Genomic DNA, 18,809 nt, shown 5'->3' with positions numbered 1-18,809 from the left:
AGTAATGGGAGCAGCCACCTGCCCAAACTGCCCACGACACAAGAGAACACAGTACTCACGGAAGGAGGAAAACAACGCTCCTAAACTTATACACACTCAGTATAAACGTGAATAAACCTGAGGCACAACCTCAACGAGCAACATAACACGTATAATCCCGCACAAACCTAAGCAGGCAACAGGGGAAATTATACATACAGAAATTAAACCAAATGAACCCAGGTGTGAAAGAACCAAAGACAAAACAAATGGATTGGTGATGGCTAGTAGGCCGGCGACGCCGAGCACCGCCCGAACAGGGAGAGGAACCACCTTCGGTGGAAGTCGTGACAGACAACCTGAACATGTATTTTGTTTCATCATAGCACTAGAAAATAGCCATCAATATTTCCATAGTTTTGTCTCTTTATCTATGCCCATAGATTCCTCCATTCACAACCACATCATACAGGCACACGCTAGATTTACAGGGTGATGAAATCTCTGACTTGAGTGTTGAAATGAGATAGAAAAAGGAACTATACTGCTGCTGCTACTGCTACTGCCGGCTATAAATGCATAACAGTCTTCATGGTCAAGGTCCGTTGATGCACACGCACACACACGCAGAGATGCGTGCGCACACACACACACACACACACACACACACACACACACACACACACACACACACACAGGGAGAATAGGCAACGAACAATCAGCTCTCTCACAGACACACACCCACTAACACACAAAGAGCAGCAAACACAGTCTCACACATACACATTAGGCAGACAAGACAGAAGTGAATGACAAATTGTCATCGCACCCCACGCTTTTCACACCACTGTAGCACCCTCCGGTCCTTTGTCTCTGCCTCTCACATGTGCCTAATAATCTTGTATGCCTCATTAATATGGATTTCATATGTGGCTCATTGTTTTGGCCCCCCATTATGGATCCAACACATAGGCCTACCAGTGAACAGATGTGCAGACTATTGCCACTCACAAGAATATTCTCATAAAAAGTATGAGAAATACAAATGTTGTGTATGTGCATGCGGGCGTATTAGGGGCAAGCATCTTTGTCCTATTGGTGGTGTTAACAAACAGAGATATTTCTGAGGTGAGACATTGTGGGCAGAGTTATGAGAGGTGATCGGAGCTCCTTATAATTAATGTATTTTTATACAGTGCTGAGTACTTGTGTACTTTCTATTGCCGGCATTGAGAGAAGGGGGAGGAAGAAGTTTGGTTGGCAGATGGCAGGTGTGGACAAGTTGGAACTGGGTCAGTGTCACAGATACTTTAGAGAGCATCATCATCATCATCATCATCATCATGTTACTGTTTACCGTTATCATACCGCTTACTCTTATCAGCCTACTGACTTACTTTCCCTGATATTTGGAAATTAAAACAGAAAGTTTCATCCCCCACTTAGACAAACACAAAGTCCTTGCCAACCACACTCCTACCCCTGCAATCTAAGCCAGGAGCAATGGATAGTAAAGAGCGAGCCATCCCACTAAGACCAAGCTACTACTGTACTCTTCATCATCACTACCATCATCACAATTACCATTATAGTCATTCACATCATCCCTCTTCTCCTCTTCCACATAATCATCCTCATCATCATGATTCACCATCATCTATCACGAAAACTAACCAGGCAATTTTATAAACTTTTTTATTTTATCTTTACACTAACCAGGCCTTCTATTCAAAACCCTAAAACGTTAAACGACTTTTGCCCATGGAAACCTCAACTTGTACTGGTGAATGACAACTATATTATGGCCTCTTAATGTTACAGCTGTTACCATGTGCATAGGCATTATTACTGACTGGGTTCGAACTCGGGTCTGTGCGGCACAAGACTGTGTCAGCCTGTTGAGCGAAAGTCTAGGCATTTGTTCTAGGTTGGAGCTAACGCAAGTTTTCAGGACTCAAAGTTACCTGGTTAAATTTTTATTTAACCTTTATTTAACCAGGAGGTGCTCATTGAGATTTGAAATCTCTTTTTCAAGATTGTCCTGGCCAAAATAAGCAGCACCAAGTCATTACACAATTACAGACAGACAACATGAAAAACTACAGGTAATCTAGTAAAAAAAACAGAAGTCACAAGAGTATAACAACATCATAAAACAGCAAATTAAAAACATTGACAGGTCAAGGAATCAGCCCCAAAATCCTTCATCAACGATTTAAAAACACCAATCGGGACAAGTTCTTCCAGTTTAAAAGTATTTTGTAAGGAGTTCAAAGCCAATGGCGCAGAGTACATAAAAGCCCTTTTACCAAATTCAGTTCGGACATTTGGAACAGTTAGCAGGATAAAGTCCTGCGAACGAAGAGAGTACCCACCACGTCTGAACAATAAAAATGCCCAAATAAAATGGTAGTAAACCCAAAATGGCTTTGTAAATAAAAGTATACCAGTGACTGAGCCTACGATTGACTAGAAGGCCAGCCAACCCTTGTATATAAAGTGCAGTGGTGCATAAGGGTTTTGCAGTTTAAAATAAATCTCAATGAACAGATATGTAAGGGGTTCAGCTATGGAATTAGCTGCCAGTTTTAAAAAGCAGGGATCAAGAAGATCAGGACCTGCAGGCTTTCTCTGATCTAAGGTTTTCAGTGCTTTCTGTACCTCCTGCACTGAGAATGGCAAAAAGCTTAACATTTGACCTGCCCTCACTGGTTCATCCACACAGGGTTGTACAGAGACAGAGGATACTGAATCAAACAGCCTACCAGATAATACAAAGCACTTATTGAAACAATTCAGCATTTCAGTTTTGTCATATACAGCAACAGAGTCCTTCAATACACATGACGGTAATTCATGAACAATACTCTTACCATACAGTCTTAATTGCCTTCCAAAACTTTCTAGGGTCATTCAGGTTATCAGTGGTAACAAACATAAAATATTCAGACCTGGCCTTCCTGAGAAGAAAATAACACTTGTTTTGTAGCTGCCTAAAAAGAAGCCAATCAGCATCAGAACATGATTTCCTTGCTTTAGCCCAGGCTAGATTACGTTTGTGAATAATATAAGACAGCTCAGAAGAAAACCATGGATTATCCCACCCTTTAACTCTGAACCTGCGGAATGGGGCATGCTTGTTTACTATTTGGATAAAACCAGCATGAAAGAATTTCCAGTTTCCACATCAGGAATAAGCTCATTCTTGCACCAATCAAAATAAAACAAATCATGAAAGAAAGCTTGCTCATTAAAACTCGTAAAATGTATCTTACGAATAAAGCGTGGGTTTGTCTTATGGACCTTAGTATTTCTAACAGCAACAACAGCACAATGGTCACTTAAATCATTACAAAAAACACCAACCGCAGAATATTTATGTTATGTCAATATCAAATCAATCAGGGTAGATTTCTCTGGACATTTGAGATTTGGGCGGGTGGGTGAGTAAATTAACTGGGTAAGATTCATAGAATTACAAAACATTTTAAAAACATCAGACACCGGCTTTAACCAATACCAATCAAGATCATTTCACTGTAAAGAAGTTTAGACATAAGGTGCATCAGAGAAGAAAATGCATCACTGAGAGCAGAGGGGGGTCTATAACAGCCAATCACAGTTATAGAGAGACCCTTTGAAACCTCAAGATTCAAACCTCAAGATTCAAAGCAAGAAATTCCAACTGTTTACAAATAGAGTCAGACTTTGCCACACTTACAAGGAATTTAGTCTTTTACATATATAGCCACACCCCCACCTTTCTTAACTCGATCAACCATTTATACAAATATCCTTATCAAGAACAGACTTGCTGAGCCAGGTTTCAGAAAAAACAATTGCATCAGTTGATTTAGCCCAAATCCTAACCCAATCAATTTGACAACAGACTGCATACATTTAAATGAAAAATTACCAAAACCAGATCTAGATTTAAAATCAGAGGGAGTTTGGAGACATTGCATATCAGGGCCAGGGTTAGGTTGCACATTACCTGATATCAACAAAAGAAGAATAACTAGGCACCTCTGTTTAATAACCTCGAATGGCTTCTCTTTTTTAAGAGACCTACTGCAAGCGAATTCTACAAGTGAGTTTCCAGACAATACAAAATAAAATTAGGCCTTATTCCTAAAATAAAATCCCAACTTCAGCTTCAATTTTTTTGTAAGTTGTTGAATATGCAATTTAAAAGAGAGGCCGTCATCAATTCAAATTCCAATATATTTATATGAGGTTACAGTCTCAATCTAATTTCCCTGACAGGTAGTAATAGGTGAAAGGTTCAGAGGTCTATTTCTTGCTTTAGAAAACACCATTAGTTTAGTTTTGTCAGTATTGATGATAAGATCAATAAAAAGTGAGACACAGTGCTGTTTTTTTGTCAATGGCTTCAGTGATATCATTTAAAACCTTCATGGCTGCTGTAATTGTGTTATGCTTCTTCCTGAAGCCCGATTGGTACATTGATAAAATAGAGTTAGTATATTTTTAAATCATCAGACACCGGCTTTAACCAACAGTCATTTAAAAACTATTAAACTTTGGTAGTGACACAAGTTTGTACTGTTCACATCATGCCACAAATGCATCGGCACTTGGACGAGTGGACCGAGTGAAAAAGAGCGAGTTCCCGCAGACAAAATGTCTAATGGACGGGAGAGCACATTGTCAGATGTACTCACCCAGCGGCAATGTTTGTTTTCTCCTGAGTTCAGTAAAGTCAGTGCACAAAGTAATATCATGAAAATTGTCATTTTCTCTGAGAGATGTAAGAAATAGAGGCCAAGGAAAAGTAAGGGGAGAGAGGGACTGTGTGTATCTATGAGTTTGTATGTGAGTGTGTGCATGTGTAAATAGATTGGGTGTGGGAGGTCGATTGAGAGAACGGGTTGCGGATTGTTTAGCTGCCTCTGACAGCCAGGCTGAGAGCGAAGAGGATCAGCTTGGACGAGACACTCCGCAGAGGGAAAGCTATGGATAGAACCCAGGCCAGCCATAGAGAGGGTTACTTGGGTAAACTTCAAGTAAAGAAGTGCAAATATAAAAAAATATTTTTATCCGAGTTGACGGAGACCCGCGATCTTTACACCAGCAAAACTAAACAGTTTGCACTACACCACAAGGAAATTGTAGATTTGCTCCACCATAAATTAATAGGTTATTTGTAGGTTAAAATCTACTAGTGACAGACAAATGACTTGACATGCTGCCATCTTGGATTGCCATCTTGGATATCGCACTGCACACTGCAATGTTACTCCTTATGTGAGTGTGCACTGAACCAACTCCATTGAACCAATTCCACAAGACTGCCTCAGCCTGTTGATATAAATCCTAGTCATCTAGGTTGGAGCTAATGCAAGTTTTCAGGTCTCAGGAAAGTTACTCCTCACATGAGCGTGCACTGAGTTAACTTCGTTACTACAGCTAGCTTACTGAACACTATCGCCAACTACTCAGTCTGAGCCTATGCGGATGGCTTGGAGCACGTGTCAAGCTCATTCCACGAAGGGCCGAGTGTCTGAGGGTTTTCGCTCCACCCTTGTACTTGATTAATGAATTAAGATCATTAATTAGTAAGGAACTTCCCTCACCTGGTTGTCTAGGTATTAATTGAAAGGAAAAAACAAAAACCTGCCGACACTCGGCCCTCCATGGAATGAGTTTGAAACCCCTGGCTTGGAGTAGAGAGAACTCACCCTGCTCATCGCTGTCCGGTTTTGCTGTTCCTTCCTCCTCGTCTTCCTCCTCTCCCTTACTGTCTTTGGACAGCAACCGTCGGAACAGGCTACCAAGCGAAAGAGTCATTTCTGTCTCCTCAACTCTCTCTGAGACGTCCATAAAAACACAGTTCGTACCCCTTAATTAATCTGCTATCGCCCCCCTTTGCCCCTGTTTACACAACCCCTCTGCACCTGTATAAGTCAGTTGTCCATGTCACTTGTAAAGGGTTAGGTTAGCTGACCAGTCCTAGTCTACTCGGTGTGTGTCTGCCTGGCCATATTTAGCCCTGGCTGCCGCGACACTAAAACTCTAACTCCCTAAACCCCCACCTCACCACCACCACTCTCTCCAGGCTCCTGTAGCACACACAAGCTTGCTTCCATACACGCCTTGGCTTTACGAGAAGGTTATCTAACACTGCAATGAGACACTGGAGTCAACCTTTTAACCTTTGTCAAGCGGGACAGCTGCACACCTCCCTGTTCCGTGTGTGTAACGCCATGCGTCAAACACAATTAGGAGTTATTCAAACGGTTTAACTATGTGGATATGTGATCCCTTGACCCCGGCACGCCAGGAAATAGAAATGGATAGGGTCTATTCTGAGAGTGTAAATGGGCGTCACTGCATGGTGGGAACTATTTATATCTGTGTTTACGTGGAGAAAGTGCTGTTAGAGGAAATTCCCAGTGAACAATGACAGAGGCAAGACATCAGAGAAACTGGGGACATATTAAAGAAAGTATGTCTTCGTTAGGTAACCAGGGTGTGGGTGGGTAAATATGGAAGTCAGTGTATGTTTGAACACTGTTTTTTTCTATGAGTGATCTTCAAGTACGTTTGGGGGGGGGGGGGGGGGGGGGGTAATTCAGTTACAAAACCATCATGTATCTGCAGAAATTAGAAAATTCTAAAGACTAAGATGGCTAGTTTTTGGCAAAGTGTTTTATCTTATATCAATTTTACATTTTCCCCTGAATATCCTCATTACAGGGAATTTTTGGAAATGTTACTTTAGAAAAAAAGTTATTTGAATACAACACAACATATGGTGCTGTAGTTTGTCCATAAATCATAAAATTGGTATACTAGTTGAAGTTTACATTAAACTATAACATTTATTACGTACAAACACAGTGTCTGTGGACGTGTCTCATTAACGTAACACTTTTTCAAGTTCCTGTAAAAACTCCAATCAGTTTTTAAATAAAGTTTTATTCACCAATGATGCATCATATAGAGGAGTAGTCCTTAGATGAGCACATGCTAAGTAAATGTATTTGCTTATATACCTTCACCAGGAGGTTCTTATTCTCAGACACCCCCTATACCCCACTTGGCCTTCTTGTTACCGAAACAGCTAAAAATCTCAAATTGGGAGAGAAAAAACCATTACCTTACCAACATGGAAGCATGAATGGGCTTCAGTGATGTTGTCAATATTGTTTGATGACTCATAATAATCTGTATCCTATTGTTTACAAATTGAGCTAAGGGCCCTCTCATTACCGAACACACATTTCTCATTATCACATCATGTTTAGGTACGTTTCGGGTAATGAGAACCTTAATTTCGATAATGATAATAAGCTAATTGTAATGTATAGTGGGGGGGAAAAGTATTTGATCCCCTGCTGATTTTGTACGTTTGCCCACTGATAAAGAAAGGATCAGTTTATAATTTTAATGGTAGGTTTATTTGAACAGTGAGAGACAGAATAACAACAAAAAAATCCAGAAAAATGCATGTAAAAAATGTTATAAAATGATTTGCATGTTAATGAGGGAAATAAGTATTTGACCCCCTCTCAATCAGAAAGATTTCTGGCTCCCAGGTGTCTTTTATACAGGTAATGAGGTGACAGGACAAAGGGTGTGCTGTGCTGGTAACTTTATTTATTTACTAGCACCACTCCTTAACGCTACTGTATATATTCTTGGTAAAACAAGTAGGGTTTGTCAAGAAATATGGGTTGTGTAAACCCCATTTAATGTTCTTTAAGCCAAAATTGGAAGTTTATCTTTAAGCAAAGAGCAACCCCACCATTTAAAAAATGATCTCCGCCATTTTGACATGTGTACCTGTCTTCACACTTACCTATGCTGTTGTTTGATATCCCAAGACCGTTGTTGGTTCCTTATTGAACATATTTAAGGGGTGGCAGGTAGCCTAGTGGTTAGAGCGTTGGACTTGTAACCGGAAAGTTGCGAGATCGAATCCCAGAGGTGACAAGCTAAAAATCTGTTGTTCTGCCACTGAACAAGGCAGTTAACCCACTGTTCCTAGGCCATCATTGAAAATAAGAATTTGTTCTTATCTGACTTGCCTAGTTAAATAAAGGTTAAATAAATAGTGTCCTGAATACAAAGTGCTATATTTGGGGAAAATCCAACAACACATTAACACTCTTTTATTTTCAAGCATGGTGGTGGCTGCATCATGTTATGGGCTCCCGAGTAGCGCAGCTGTCTAAGGCACTGCATCAAGGGGTCGTCACTACAGTCCCTGGTTTGAATCCTGGCTGTATCACATCCAGCTGTGATTGGGAGTCCCATAGGGGCACTGGCCCAGCATCGTCCGGGTTTGGCCGGGGTAGGCAGTCATTGTAAATAAGAATTTGTTCTTAACTGACTTGCCTAGTTAAATAAAGGTTAAATTGTCATTGGCAAGGACTAGGGAGTTTTGTAGGATAAAAGGAAACAGAATAGAGCAAAGCACAGGCAAAATCCTAGACAAAAACCTGGTCCAGTCTGCTTTCCAACAGACACTGGGAGACAAATTCCCCTTTCAGCAGGACAATAGCCTAAAACACAAGGCCAAATATACACTGGAGTTGCTTACCAAGACGACATTGAAGTTTTGACTTCAATCAGCATTGAACATCTATGGCAAGACTTGAAAATGGATGTCAAGCAATGATCAACAACCAACTTGACAGAGCTTGAAGAATTTAAAAAAGAATAATGTGCAAATATTGTACAATCCAGGTGTGCAAAGCTTGTAGAGACTTACCCAGAAAGACTCACAGCTGTAATCGCTGCCAAAGGTGATTCTAACATGTATTGACTCAGGGCCAGATGGCTCAATCATCACAAAAACCACTGATATTGCCAACTACTTTAATTCTTTTTTCATTTGAAATATTAGCATACTTAGGCATGACATCAACAAACGCTGACACTACACATTCAAGTATATCTGAACAAATTATGAAAGACAAGAATTGTAATTTTTCATTCCGTAAAGTGAGTGTGGAAAAGGTGAAAAATGATTGTTGTCTATCAACAACGACAAGCTCTGATAACTTGGATCGAAAATGACTGAGGATAATAGCGGACGAAATTGATACCCATTTTTACCATATCTTCAATTTAAGCCTATTAGAAAGTGTGTTCCCTCAGGCCTGGAGGGAAGCAAAAGTTATTCCCCTACCTAAGAATAGTAAAGCCCCCTTTACTGGCTCAAATAGCAGACCAATCAGCCTGTTACCAAACTTTAGTAAACTTTGGGGAAAAAATACTGTTTTTACAGTAAACAAATTGACAACAGACTTTCAGAACGATTTTAGGTAAGTAGGTAAGGACATTCAACAAGCACAGCACATACACAAATGACTGATGATTGGCTGAGAGAAATTGATGATAAAAAGATTGTGGGGACTTTTTTGTTAAGTCTTCAGTGCGGCTTTTGACATTATCGATCATAGTTTGTTGATGGAAAAACGTATAAGTTATAGCTTTACACCCCCTGCTATATTCTGGATAAAGAGTTACCTGTCAAACAGAACACAGAAGGTGTTCATTAATGGAAGCCTCTCCAACAAAATCCAGGTAGAATCAGGAATTCTCCAGGGCAGCTGTCTAGGCCCCATACTTTTTTCAATCTTTACTAACAACATGCCGCTGGCTTTAAGTAAAGCCAGTGTGTCTATGTATGCGAATGACTCAAAACTATACACGTCAGCTACTACAGCGACTGAAATGACAGCAACACTTAACAAAGAGCTGCAGTTAGTTTCAGAATGGGTGGCAAGGAATAAGTTAGTCCGAAATATTTCAAAAACTAAAAGCATTGTATTTGGGATAAATCATTCACTAAACCCTAAACCTCAACTAAATCTTGTAATGAATAATGTGAAAAATGAGCAAGTCAAGGAGACTAAACTGCTTGGAGTAACCTTGGATTATGAACTGTCATGGTCAAAATATTGATAGCACAGTAGCTAGAATGGGGAGAAGTCTTTATATAATAAAGCTCTGCTCTTTAATCTTAACAGCACTATCAACAAGGCAGGTCCTACAGGTCCTAGTTTTGTCGCACCTGGACTACTGTTCAGTCGTGTAGTCAGATGCCACAAAGAGGGACTAAGAAAATTTGCAATTGGCTCAGAACAGGGCAGCACAGCTGGCCCTTGGATGTACACAGAGTGTAACATTAATAATTAATCATATGCATGTCAATCTCTCCTGGCTCAAAGTAGATGAGAGATTGACTTCATATTTGTGTATTTGTGAGAGATTTTGACATGTTGAATGCACCAAGATATCTGTTTGAACAACGGACACACAGTTCAGACACCCATGCATACCACACAAGACATGCCACCAGACATCTCTTCACAGTCCCCAAGTCCAAAACAGACTATGGGAGGCGCACAGTACTACATAGAGCCATGACTACATGGAAATCTATTTCACATCAAGTAACTCATAGATTGACTTCATCACTACAGGTATTTGTGTATTTGTGAGAGATATTGGCATGTTGAATGCACCGAGCTATCTGTTTGAACAACTGGCACACAGTTCAGACACCCATGCATACCACACAAGACATGCCACCAGACATCTCTTCACAGTCCCCAAGTCCAAAACAGACTATGGGAGGCGCACAGTACTACATAAAGCCATGACTACATGGAACTCTATTATCAAGTAACTCATGCCAGCAGTAAATGGCAGCAGCGAACAGGGATCGATAATAAATACAAATAGAAATGGTGAAGCGTGATTCATCACTCCAGAGTCCAATGGGGGCAAGCTTTACACCACTCCAGCCGACGCTTGGAATACGCATGGTGATCTTAGGCCTGTGTGCGACTGCTCGGCCATGGAAACCCATTTCATGAAGCTACCGATGAACAGTATTTGTGCTAACGTTGCAACTTGGAACATTGAGGAACTTGAAGCTCCTTTGACCCGCTCCACTACAGCCCCGTCGATGTGGATGGGGGAATGCTCGGCCTTCAGTTTCCTGTAGTCAACGATCAGCTCCTTTCTCTTGTTGACGTTGAGAGAGGTTGTTGTCCTGGCACCACACTGCCAGGTCACTGACCTCCACCCTATAGGCTGTCTCCTAATCTTCTGTGATCAGGCCTACCACTGTCGTGTCGTCATTAAACTTAATGATGATGTTGGAGCGGTGCCGGAGCACCAAGTCTAGGTCCAAGAGGCTTCTAAACAGCTTTCACCCCCAAGCCATAAGACTCCTGAACATCTAATCAAATGGCTACCTAGACTATTTGCATTGCCCGCGCCTCTTTTACGCTGCTGCTACACTCTGTTATTATCTATGCATAGTCACTTTAATAACTCAACCTACATGTACATATTAACTCAATTACCTCGACTAACCGGTGCCCAAGCAAACCCACTCTGTACCGGTACCCACTGTATGTAGCCTCGCTATTGTTCTTTTCCGACTGCTCTTTATTTATTTGTTACCCTTAACCAACTGCATTGTTGGTAAAGGGGTTGTAGTAAGCATTTCACTGTAAGGTCTACACCTGTTGTATTCGGCGCATGTGACAAATACAATTTGATTTGATTTGAGTCGTGTGCGCCCACGCAGTAGTAGGTGAACAGGGAGTACAGGCGGAGACTAAATACCGAACCTGAGGGGCCCCCATTGAGGGTCAGTGTGGCGGATGTGTTGTTGCTTACCCTCACCACCTGGGGTTGCCCGTCAGGCAGTCCAGGATCCAGTTGCAGATGGAGGTGTTCAGTCCAAGAGCTTAGGGATGAGCTTGGAGGGCCCTATGGTACGGTGAGCTGTAGTCAATAAACACCATTCTCACATACAGTGCATTTGGAAAGTATTGAGACCTCTTCCCTTTTTCCACATTTTGTTATGTTACTGCCTTATTCTAAAATTGACTAAATAAATGTTTTCCCTCAATCTACACACAATACCCCATAATGACAAAATAAAAACAGAAATACCTTATTTGCATTAGTATTCAGACCATTTGCTGTGAGACTTGAAATTGAGCTCAGGTGCATCCTGTTTCTACAACTTGATTGGAGTCCACCTGTGGTAAATTCAATTGATTGGACATGATTTGGAAAGGCACACACTTGTCTACATAAGGTACCAAAAAATGTCTGCAGCATTGAAGGTCCCCAAGAACACAGTGGCCTCCATCATTCTTAAATGGAAGAAGTTTGGAACCACCAAGACTCTTGCTAGAGCTGGCCGCCAGGCCAAACTGAGCAATCGGGGGAGAAGGGCCTTGGTCAGGGAGATGATGAAAGAACCCAATGATCACTCTGACAGAGCTCCAGAGTTCTTCTGTGGAGATGGGAGAACCTTCCAGAAGGCACCTAAAGGACTCTCAGACCATGACAAGATTCTCTGATCTGATGAAACCAAGATTGAACGCTTTGGCCTGAATGCTAAATGTCACATCTAGAGGAAACCTGGCACCATCCCTATGGTGAAGCATGGTGGTGGCAGCATCATGCTGTGGAGATGTTTTTCAGTGGCAGGGACTGTGAGACTTGTCAGGATCAAGGGAAAGATGAACGGAGCAAAGTACAGAGAGATCCTTGATCAAAACCCACTCCAAAGTGCTCATGACCTCAGACTGGGGCAAAGGTTCACCTTTCAACAGGACAACGACCCTAAGCACACAGCCAAGACAATGCAGGAGTGGCTTCAGGACAAGTCTCTGAATGTCCTGGAGTAGCCCAGCCAGAGCGCAGACTTGAACCTGAATGAACATCTCTGGAGAGACCTGAAAATAGCTGTGCAGCGACGCTCCCCATCTAACCTGACAGAGCTTGAGAGGATCTGCAGACAAGAATGGGAGAAAGGATCTGCAGACAAGAATGGGAGAAACTGCCCAAATACAGATGTGCCAAGCGTCATACCCAAGAAGACATGAGGCTGTAATCGCTGCCAAAGGAGCTTCAACAAAGTACTGAGTAAAGGGTCTGAATACTTAAGTAAATATTTTTTTTAAATAAATCAGCAAACATTTAAAAAAAAAACTGTTTTTGCTTTGTCATTAAGGGCTATTGTGTAGATTGGTTGGGGGAAAAAACTATTTAAACCATTTAGAAAATGGCTGTAATGTAACAAAATGTGTAAAAAGTGGTCTGAATACTTTCCGAATGCACTGTAGTTGTTCCTATTGTCCAGATGGGAGAGGGCAGTGTGGAGTGCATTAGAGATTGCACCATCTGTGGATATGTTGGGGCAGTATGCGAATTGGTGGGTTCATGTTGTCTGGATGATGGTGTTGATATGAGCGATGACCAGCCATTCAAAGCATTTCTTGGCTACAGATGTGAGTGCTACGTGGCAATAGCCATTTAGACTGGTTAGCTTGGCATTCTTGGGCACAGGGACTATGGTGATCTGCTTGAAACATGTAACTATTACAGACGGGGTCAGGGAGAGTTTGAAAATGTCAGTGAAGACACTTGTCAGCTGGTCAGTGCATTCTCTGAGTATGCGTCCTGGTAATCCGTCTGGCCCTTCGCTTTTGTGACTGCTAACCTGTTTAAATTTGTTACATCAGCTACAGAGAGCGAGATCACACAGCTGTCCGGAACAGCTGGTGCTGTCATGCATGGGTCAGTGTTGCCTGCCTCGAAGCGAGCATGGAAGGAATTTATCTCATCTGGTAGGTTCGCGTCACTGGGCAGCTCGTGGCTGAGTTTCTGTTTGTAGTACGTGATAGTTTGCAAGCCCTGACACATCCAAAGAGTGTCAGAGCCAGTGTAGTAGGATTCGATTTTAGTCTTGTATTGATACTTTGCTTGTTTGATGGCTTGTCGTAAGTCGTAGTGGAATTTCGGATTAGTATCCGGATTAGTGTCCCGTTCCATGAAAGCGGCAACTCTAGCCTTTATCTCAGTGCTGATTTTGCCTGTAATCTATGGCTTCTAGTTGGGATATGTACGTACGATCACTGTGGGGACTATGTCGTCGATGTATTGATGAAGCCGGTAACTGTGGTAAACACCTCAATGTTATCAGATGAATCCCTGAACATATTCCAGTCTGTGCTAGGAAAACAGTCCTGTAGCTTAGCATCCGCTTCATCGGACCACTTCGGTATTGAGCTTATCACTGGTACTTGTTTGCGTTTTTGCTTGTAAGCAGGAATTTTTCAGATTTTCCGAAGGGAGGGAGAGGGAGAGCCTTGTATGTGTTTCTGTCTGTGGAGTAAAGGTGATCAAGAGTTTTGAAACCTCTAGTTGCACAGGTGACATGCTGGTAAAAATTAAGTAAAACAGATTTCAGTTTCCCTGCATTAAAATCACTGGCCACAAGAAGCGCCGCCTCTGAATGTGCATGTGCAGTTGAAGTCGGAAGTTTACATACACCTTAGCCAAACACATTTAAACTCAGTTTTTAACAGTTACTGACATCTAATCCTAGTAAAAGTTCCCTGTCTTAGGTCAGTTAGGATCACCAATTTATTTGAAGAATGTGAAATGTTAGAATAATAGTAGAGCGAATGATTTATTTCAGCTTTTATTTCTTTCATCACATTCCCAGTGGGTCAGAAGTTTACATACACTCAATTAGCATTTGCTAGCATTGCCTTTAAATTGTTTAACTTGGGTCAAACGTTTTGGCTAGCCTTCCACAAGCTTCCCACAATAAGTTGGGTGAATTTTGGCCCATTCCACCTGACACCAGCTGTGTGTAAGCTTTTCTTTGACATCTGATGGGATAAATGACTGATTTACAGTTCATGAGGGTTGCCAAGTCACACATATGAAGTTGTGGAAAGATCTGACCTTTTTAACTCTTCCAAACAGCACCTATGACACCATTTTAAGGCACTTCTGGTTGACACAGGAAGCTGAAAGTAAACACATATCCTCCTTGGGTTAGGCTCTTATAGAATATTGAGTTTTAAGTCTTTACGTTAAGAACTGACTTATTTACAGAGGGTTGAATGAGTTTGTGTTATTTCAGAAAATCACAGAAATATCGCAGAGCTCCGAAACCCGCCTTAACGGATTCATCTGAACACACTGCAACTGGATCTGTAACTTGTTGGGAAAAAAACTAATTTTTTTGAACATTACCAAATGTACATTGTACGATTTCTCTTAAATGAAGATAGGTAAATGTCTGGTTCTTTTTTTTCTGACACTGTAGGCTCATGTACTTTGATGTGAAGTGGTCAAATTAGCACTCTATTTTCATTTTTTACCTTTAATCCCAGAAAAAGGGCCTTAACTCAAAAAGCGTTGAGGCCCCGACTCCATCTTGTTCGGGGCCAACTGCCCATTATGCCAAACCTATGCTCGCCAAGTTTTGTCTTCGAAGTCTTTTCCGTTTAGGAGAAAAGGCCACGTTGTGATTGGTGATGTTTGTTACATTTGCAATATGATTCCTTGTGCCCTCCATTCGCCCTCTGCTGTTATTTTCCGTGACAGGTGAAAAATGACCAAAATTTAAAAATTGTATTAAACGGAAACCGAACGTCTGAGAGACTTCGTTCGATGACTTCCCGGAAGATCTGGCCCCGGTGCACGGCCCGGCGCCGTCCGCGAATTTTACAAACGTTCCTCATCAGTCATACAGCAAATACCGAAATGTTCCCTTCATGTATGACAGGGATAACTGGGGGCTGCAATGAGAAAAGTTAATACAGGTAATAAGTAGTACAAACTGTCTATACATGGTCCCCTGTTTGTAAATGTACATTCTAACTGTGTTGGTGTGTGCTAAGTTGAGGGTCTTGAATTTGAGTGATAGTCTTCAGTGCTTCATGTTGAGTCTGTCATTCTTCATTTGGGTTGTATAACATTTATAGTAGGGATTTTGTTTTATCATGTTATCAGAATTCTAATGTTAAAGCGCATCAATACATATGGCTTTCTGGATGATACAGTACAATTGACTTGAGCATGTTTTAATATGTTTATAACTATGTAAGTGGACTAGCAGTAGCGTGACTAACTAACGTGTTATGGGTTAGATAGAATGATTCATTGTGCAAAATGTATTTCTAGCCGGAGGAAAAGTACATACGGGGCATGTGTTTGAGACAGAATGTTTGCATAAGAGTGTGCCAAATGATAGGTGACCATTGTTGTACATTTATACCCCATGGTGAAGGTAACTTGACTGTTGTAGTGGAGCGTCTAAAAGAGCTCAGTGGTGATCTCACAAATGAACACCAACCAGACAACGATTGGAATCCGTTTGGATGGTTTCAGTCATTGTTTGGTGTTATGGGAGCTACAATATTTCATTGGTTGATGTATGGCTTAGTAATATTTTTGATTGCCTTGTGTGTGGTGATAAATTATGTACTGATGTTTAAATTCATAAGTGCCTTTCCCCTTTCTGAGAATGAATCGCACTATGTGAAGGTATGAAACTCAATGACAATGGAGGTTATTTATAAATGTAATGTACAACGTGAAAGATAGTCTATCCTTTTCCCTCTTTCCCCTCATGTTAATGCTTGTATAATGAAAATACTTTAAAGTAATTTTCTATTAGGGTGAGACAGCCTCAAAAGGGAGGAAATGTTGTGGGAAATTACATAATTATTCATGCAATGCCATGTTTTACTGCTTTTAGAATAGTCTCCTATTAACTGTTGAGAACAGACGTTCCGCTAGCGGAACGCCTAGCCAACGTCCAATGGAACAGCAGGGCGCGAAAAACAAAACATCAAAAATCGAATAATTTCAATTTCTCAAACATATGACTATTTTGCACCATTTTAAAGATACACTTCTCCTTAATGTAACCACATTGTCCGATTTCAAAAAGGCTTTACAGCGAAAGCAAAACATTAGATTATGTTAGGACAGTACATAGACAAACAATAACCACACAGCCATTTTCCAAGCAAGGAGATGTGTCACAGAAACCCAAAATACAGCTAAAATGAAGCATTAACCTTTGACGATCTTCATCAGATGACACTCCTAGGACATCATGTTACACAATACATGTATGTTTTGTTCGATCAAGTTCATATTTATATCCAAAAACAGCATTTTACATTGGTGCGTGACGTTCAGAAAATGTATTCCCACCAAAACCTCCAGTGAATGAGCACATCAATTTACAAAAATACTCATCATCAACGTTGACAAAATATATAACAATTATTTAAAGAATTATAGATACACTACTCCTTGATGCAACCGCTGTGTCAGATTTTAACCTCTCTAGGGTCGGTGGGACGAAATCGTCCCACCTACGTAACAGCCAGTGGAATCCTGTGGCGCGTTATTCAAATACCTTAGAAATGCTATTACTTCAATTTCTCAAACATATGACTATTTTACACCATTTTAAAGACAAGACTCTCGTTAATCTAACCACACTGTCCGATTTCAAAAAGGCTTTACAACGAAAGCAAAACATTAGATTATGTCAGCAGAGTACCCAGCCAGAAAGAATCAGACACCCATTTTTCAAGCTAGCATATAATGTCACATAAACCCAAACCACAGCTAAATGCAGCACTAACCTTTGATGATCTTCATCAGATGACACACCTAGGACATTATGTTATACAATACATGGATGTTTTGTTCAATCAAGTTCATATTTATATCAAAAACCAGCTTTTTACATTAGCATGTGACGTTCAGAACTAGCATACCCCCGGCAAACTTCCGGTGAATTTACTAAACATTTACTAAATTACTCACGATAAACGTTCACAAAAAGCATAACAATTATTTTAAGAATTATAGATACAGAACTCCTCTATGCACTCGATATGTCCGATTTTAAAATAGCTTTTCGGTGAAAGCACATTTTGCAATATTCTAAGTAGATAGCCCGGCATCACAGGGCTAGCTATTTAGACACCCAGCAAGTTTAGCACTCACCAAAGTCAGATTTACTATAAGAAAAATGTTATTACCTTTGGTGTTCTTCGTCAGAATGCACTCCCAGGACTTCTACTTCAATAACAAATGTTGGTTTGGTCCCAAATAATCCATAGTTATATCCAAATAGCGGTGTTTTGTTCGTGCGTTCAAGACACTATCCGAAAGGGTAAATAAGGGTTACGAGCACAACGCATTTCGTGACAAAGAAATTCTAAATATTCCATTACCGTACTTCGAAGCATGTCAACCGCTGTTTAAAATCAATTTTTATGCCATTTTTCTCGTAAAAAAGCGATAATATTCCGACCGGTAATCTGTGTTTAGGTTCAAAGACGATAGAAAATAAAAACATGGGGTCGACTCGTGCACGCGCCTCCGCCCATTGTCCTCTGATAGAGCACTTGCCAAAAGCGCTAATGTGTTTCAGCCTGGGGCTGGAATTACATAATTCAGATTTTTCCCGCCTTCTGAGAGCCTATGGGAGCCGTAGGAAGTGTCACGTTACAGCAAAGATCCTCAGTCTTCAATAAACAGAGTCAAGAAGCTCAAGGAATGGTCAGACAGGCCACTTCCTGTAAGGAATCTTCTCAGGTTTTTGCCTGCCATATGAGTTCTGTTATACTCACAGACACCATTCAAACAGTTTTAGAAACTTTAGGGTGTTTTCTATCCAAAGCCAATAATTATATGCATATTCTAGTTACTGGGCAGGAGTAGTAACCAGATTAAATCGGGTAAGTTTTTTATCCGGCCGTGCAAATACTGCCCCCTATCCCCAACAGGTTAACCTCTATGGGCTAGGTGGGACGCTAGCGTGCCACCCGTGGTGCACTCCATCAACAGCAGGTGCATTTCAAGAGCGGCAAATTTGAATCCAAATAAATGTCAAAATTCAAATTTTTCAAACATACAACTATTTTACACCCTTTGAAAGATAAACATCTCCTTAATCTAACCACGTTTTACGATTTCAAAAAGGTTTTACGGCG

The 18,809-nt window shown here is 40.9% G+C and overlaps 1 protein-coding gene across 3 annotated transcripts in view; it reads right to left on the bottom strand.

The window, feature by feature from the left end:
* Positions 1-18,809, bottom strand: part of LOC100306788 (fibroblast growth factor 12) — a 159,360-nt gene that overhangs the window by 120,484 nt on the left and 20,067 nt on the right. The window contains exon 1 of one of the 3 annotated variants that reach the window (XM_014213398.2): positions 5,682-6,091. The exons of the other annotated variants lie outside the window; for them this stretch is intronic. Within the exon in view, the coding sequence (XP_014068873.1) occupies positions 5,682-5,823 (142 nt within the window). The 5' untranslated portion in view covers positions 5,824-6,091. Of the gene's footprint in view, positions 1-5,681; positions 6,092-18,809 lie in introns of those variants that run through there. 3 annotated transcript variants of the gene reach the window in all.

Source organism: Salmo salar, chromosome 09 (assembly GCF_965601325.2).
Source record: "Salmo salar chromosome 09, fSalSal1, whole genome shotgun sequence".
Classification (NCBI taxonomy): Eukaryota; Metazoa; Chordata; class Actinopteri; order Salmoniformes; family Salmonidae; genus Salmo; species Salmo salar.
Note: the sequence above shows the minus strand (reverse complement) of the source record. Positions and strands in the feature narration are given on the sequence as shown.